The following is a 5,302-nucleotide window of genomic DNA, read 5'->3' on the forward strand; positions in this document are numbered from 1 at the left end:
TAATATCTACATCTTTCACTCTGAGAACCCAGGGAAAATGTCAGCAAAAGGCAACTGGAAGCAAATTTAAATCTAGGGATGTTACACAAGACACAATTTACCTGTTAGCACTGCTTTTGCTGATGGGTCTGCTAAGTCCAGTGCTGTCCTTCCATCTGTATTACGAATAGCTGGATCAGCACCATGTTGCAACAATACTAAATAAAGCAAAACCAAACGTTTTTAAAATTCATTATCAGAAAGTCCAGGTTTTTGGAGACATACAGAATCTCATTAGACCTGACGAGTAAGTAACGTAAGAGTGGATGCTGTGATTCCCCAATGCAGGGGTCACTAACCACAGGAACCAAGAGATTTTTTTTAAAGTTTGTTTCTTTAAGAATGTGTGCATTGATTTGTATGCAATGCATACAACCTTCTAGCAGTTAAACACAGGTTTTAACAAAGGAGCACAAAATATTCAAATAGGTAAACTTTTGAAGCTGGTGCCTATGAGTCCCATTCATATATCAAAAGTTTTGTAAAATACTCAGTACTTTGTATTACAGGAGGTGATTGGTTTAGCCTTTCAATGTCATAATGTCAATCTGTTAGCTACCAAGACAGCACAGCCCCTTCTGTTTGTTAGTTTCCATAGAGCAGGCAAATGATGTAAAAGATTCGTTTGCAATTTAGATCACATACATTTTGAACAGGCTTTCTAGAGTATTTACTTTAAGTATTTTTCTCAAGTATCAACTCCATATTTTTGCATGAAGGCCATGGATGGTTTGAAAGACAGATACTTAATAATTTTATATACAATATTTTTTGATAGTTACCTATGCAAACATCAATTTTTCCCTTAATAGCAGCTTCATGAAGAGGAGTGTAATTCCAATTATCCCGGGCATTAGGATCTGAACCATGTCGCAAGAGAAGATTGACAGCATCAGCATGACCAAAAGAGCAGGCATTATGAAGTGGAATGAGGCCTCCATCATCTCGTGCATGGACATTAGCACCACTCAAAAGCAGTAATTCCACTACATCCCTCCGTCCAAAACCTAAAATAAACAGATGAAATAATCCATCATCAAAAGAGAGCTAGAAAATATTAAAAGTGAACTCACTAACACTTTCTGATATATTCTCCAGCATGCTGCAACTAGACGAACTGGCTACTAGTCAGTTTTAATAACTCTTCTTTCAAAAATGAAAATTTCGAAGCCCAGAATAAAACCTTAAGCCTCATTTTCCCCTAGATATAAAACTGAAAAGATACATTATTTTCAGAGAGGGGGGATTTTCTGGCATCCTTAAAGAGATGGTAGCAATCATGTCTGCAAAAATTCATTCTTATTCCTATGGTAAAGGAACATTACTCCCTAGTGTTATGATCACTCTTTCCTTTCCGTCGGAAGAGAAAAATATTCCAGGCATGCAGAGAGTTCTTTTTAAAACTTTATTGCAATGAAGGGAACAGAAAAAAATGGTTTCCTTCCCATTTTCCCGTTCACCTGAGCACATGTTCGCATCTCATTTTATATGCCCTGCCCCCGGCCGCTTCTCCCTCCTCCTTTCCCCTTATTGGCTAGGGTACTGAGAGTTAACACTCTTTCCGCCCGCCTACTCCGCGCTGCCCCAACACTGGCGCGTCCTCCCAATCCAGCTTTGCCCCTGGTGGGCTACAATAGGCTCATATTGTTCAGCCCGGCTTGTCAAAAAACAATAAGGAAGTATTTGGCTCTCCTGCCTACGTGCCTGCTTCCCCATACCTTGTGCTGATTTTAGCCCCTCCCCTCCTTTGGGCTAAGTAATTTTCTTTTGTTACCTTTTTAAATCTCTTTACTCCCTGGTTTCAAATCATCCTTTCACACCTATCAATCCCTCCCTTTTCTTTCCTTCACTCTGATTTGAAACAATTCCTAATTCTTAAACTTTGATACCATCACCCTAATTATTTCGTCGTCTGTGCATTTCCCCCCAAACGCATCCCCTTATTACATGGGCCGCAGACAAGTATACATTGTAGGCTAGTGCAGCAGATTATGCTTATGGCCATTATCCCCTATATGAAAACAGGTGTTCCAACAACATAAAGATGGGGAGCCATTATGTCAGCCTATTCTCCTATTCCTGACTCCTGCCTTATTTTGATCCCTGGTACTACTTGTTGCGATTTCTCTTAAGTCTTTGTTGACATCTGTTCATCTAAATCCATCTTGCAGGTATGTCCAATCACCCCACAGGTCCCTTTGATACTAAAACATAATTCAGAGCCACCCTATTTTGTGGTGTATATGCCTCCTTTTGTTGCATCTCTCCAGCCGGCTTCCCTAGTGCGCGCATAGTAGCATTTCCAAGAGCTACTACTGCACAGGCCATTTGCTCCTGAAGATGTGCTAAATATACATGAGTAGATGTTGTAAAAGAGACCATTCCAATCCCGATCACCCCTCCTTTTGTTGGGATTGTTAGTTCCTTTCCCACACAGCATTCTTGAGTTACCTTTATGTCTCTGGCACACCTCTGTGAATAATGATCCTGGCAGGGTACATCTCCCAATTGTATTAATCCTACTGTCACTCCTGCACCTTCCTTATAACTGGAGAATCTCCCCACATCCCCATTTTCAAGAAAAAGTATTCAGGAAGGGTTACACACCCATCCTTACATACATAGGTGCCAACCCAGTGTAGCATAACTGCTTTCCAGTATCCACTGGGCCTCCTCTTGTGATCTCAGATATATGACACTTCCATCCAGTCATGTTAACCAGTAAAGGACTCCATTCTCCCCAAACTGGAGCCCTGAGCACACACTCATTCACCTTTATGGTCCACCTGTAACAGTCCCTGGTGCATCCCCATTTTACACGTCTAGCTTCCTCCTTCAAAATGCTCCCGTCTCACCATGGATCCTCTAACCTTTGAAAAGAGGTTCTCTATCCAAGTCATTTTTTTTGACTGCCTGGAGCAGTCCTCATCTCCCAGTTCATTCCTCACTCATATCCAAAATGCCCCTAAATTATCTGATGGGGTCTTTGATGTCCAAAATGAATTCCCCATATTTCCCTTTGCCAACAAGCATCAGTGGGCATCCTTGATGTCTTGCTGCATGGCTTTCCACTCTGGATTAGCCGCCCACACTTGTTCTATCCCTGCTTTCACTGTAACCAAGTTGTAAAATTGCCACTGTGGCACAGGGATCACTATGTGTTTTGGCATGCAAATGAGGACGATTGCAATGATGTCTATCTGGCAGCTTTATCTGCCCTACCCAATCAGCAAAACAATGGCCCCAGCAGCCCCTATACAAGCCACGAATTCCCATCCTCTTGAACCAACAGCCAATATCAAGAGAGATCTGACCTAAGCCCAGAGGTGCATATAAGCAACCCCCCTCTGCCAGGATTTTATCAGATTTCTTCAAGGGTTCCCCCCTTTGTGATCAACCAAACAAATCAGCCAGTTCAGATAACTCCTGGTGCTTCCTCTTTCTCAGGAAGCAGCTTCTATCCATGCAGCTCAGATGGGGACTGTCTTGGTCAAACCCCTTGATCTCATTGCCCCCTCTTTGGCTACAAGGAACTCAGTGCCAGCCAGCTCTCACCTTTAACCTGCTCCCCTTGCACCTTTGCAGCGCTGTTACCCAATCTACTTTGAGGCCTGGTTCCTTTGCTCCCTAGGCCCCTCCTTTTGACCCATTTACCTAAAGATATCATCCTCATTGGGACTGAGACCCCCACGATGATGAATACCCTAAGGCCACCATCCCTTTTGGTCAACAGACTCAGGTTAGCCTGCTTCGCAAGGTGGGAGCAGTGTGATATGAGGCAATGGCCTAATGTCCAGTTCAGTTATCTTGAGATGATTCTTGAGATGATTCTTCGAGATTTCGTTGTCTAGGCTTCACTCAATTTCTGGACTCAGCTGTAGGACTTGCCTCTCACGGTTTGCCTGGTTAGCCCTTTGCTTCCTCGTGGATGATACAAAGAGCAAGGCAGAACACAGGAATCGCAGTCTTTGCAGTTCCAGTTCATCTGGTGTCTGGAAAGTACAGCTCACAAAACAGGTGGATTAGAAAAAAAAACTTTACATTTCTTCACAGACACTGGTTAACCACATTAGCTTGGAGAGAAAGTTGAGAAATCTTTGTCCTTCTCAAGCCTGCCCCGCCCGTTCAGCACAGTCTCAAGAAAAATGTCCGAGATGTTGAAATCAAATCCAACCCATGTCAAAAGCACATACAAGAGAAACCCCTTGTTGAACTCACATGCTTCACAAACACATTGCTTGCCTTGGTTAAAGCAAAGTGTGCCTTCTGATGGTGTTTGTCCAGTGAGAACATGGTATTACACAAATTTTACAAGAGATGGTACTTCCCCACATACATAAAGACAAACATGTCCCAAATACATTACGTATACATGCTACTTGAACTAGCACCCTTCACAATCAAACAATCAATGCTTGTGCATCTTGATGAGCACGACTGCTTATGCTCAAAGCAGGAAAAATAACAAAAACCCTTGCCATTACCTGGGGCTAGCAAATGGGCTTAGCCCCCCCCCCACAAACATTAGACTACTGTAAGGAAAACTCTCCTTAGCACCATCAATATTCCTTTCTTGTACAAAACACCCTCCATAGCTATCTTTCCTTGTAAAATCTGGGGCCCGATCAAAGTACTTGGCAACATTGCAAAAAGGAAAAGGGAACAACCCTCTTGTTGAACCCACAGGTAAAAGTAGTCTCCTCAGGGTTTTTGAAAAGAACCCCTCCCACTGTGCACCCCTGCATGCACACACATCCCCAACCAAACAGCCCCAGTTCCACCCATTACCCCCCTTCCTCCAATCTTTGTGTTGTGGCACAGCCACAAGATGGTATACCCAGAATTCAGAACACATTCCCCTTCCACTTCCACACAAAACTCCTGGTAGCCAACACAAACAATGCATTCCCACAATACTGCTTCTAGAAGGTTTTCCTCCCTTAAAAAATTCCCCCCAGTCTCCCCATTGAGAGTGCTCAAGGGTCTTTTGTTTTAACCCAATCCCTTTCCCATGCAGAATTTTTCCTGAGGCAATACAGGCTTTGAACATTCAAAGAACCTCCAAGGTCTCACCTCAGTTGCACTACCTTACTGACCCCCTCCCTTTAAGATTTAAAACCCACCAATATCCCCTTTTAGAGTTTTCTAGACACCCTAGGTCCCATCCAGAGAACCAGTGCAAGGCTGCCCCCAACTCGTGGCTGGAAGCAGCACTGCCCCAACTTCCCAAAGCACTTTGAACTCTGCCCATGCTCAGAGACTC

At 43.4% G+C, this 5,302-nt stretch overlaps 1 protein-coding gene across 1 annotated transcript in view; it reads right to left on the bottom strand.

The window, feature by feature from the left end:
* Window positions 1-4,824, bottom strand: part of LOC123033676 (poly [ADP-ribose] polymerase tankyrase-2-like) — a gene marked incomplete at its 3' end in the record, with an annotated part of 6,848 nt that extends 2,024 nt beyond the window's left edge. Inside the window, exons 1-3 of the mRNA XM_044450388.1 lie at window positions 3,694-4,824; window positions 822-1,046; window positions 102-197 (exon numbers count right to left, since the gene is read on the bottom strand). Coding sequence (XP_044306323.1) covers window positions 102-197; window positions 822-1,046; window positions 3,694-3,712 — 340 coding nt within the window. The remainder of the gene's footprint in view (window positions 1-101; window positions 198-821; window positions 1,047-3,693) is intronic.
* Window positions 4,825-5,302: the final 478 nt, after the last annotated feature.

This window comes from Varanus komodoensis, unplaced genomic scaffold (genome assembly GCF_004798865.1).
Source record: "Varanus komodoensis strain SLA01 unplaced genomic scaffold, ASM479886v1 scaffold655, whole genome shotgun sequence".
NCBI lineage: Eukaryota > Metazoa > Chordata > Lepidosauria > Squamata > Varanidae > Varanus > Varanus komodoensis.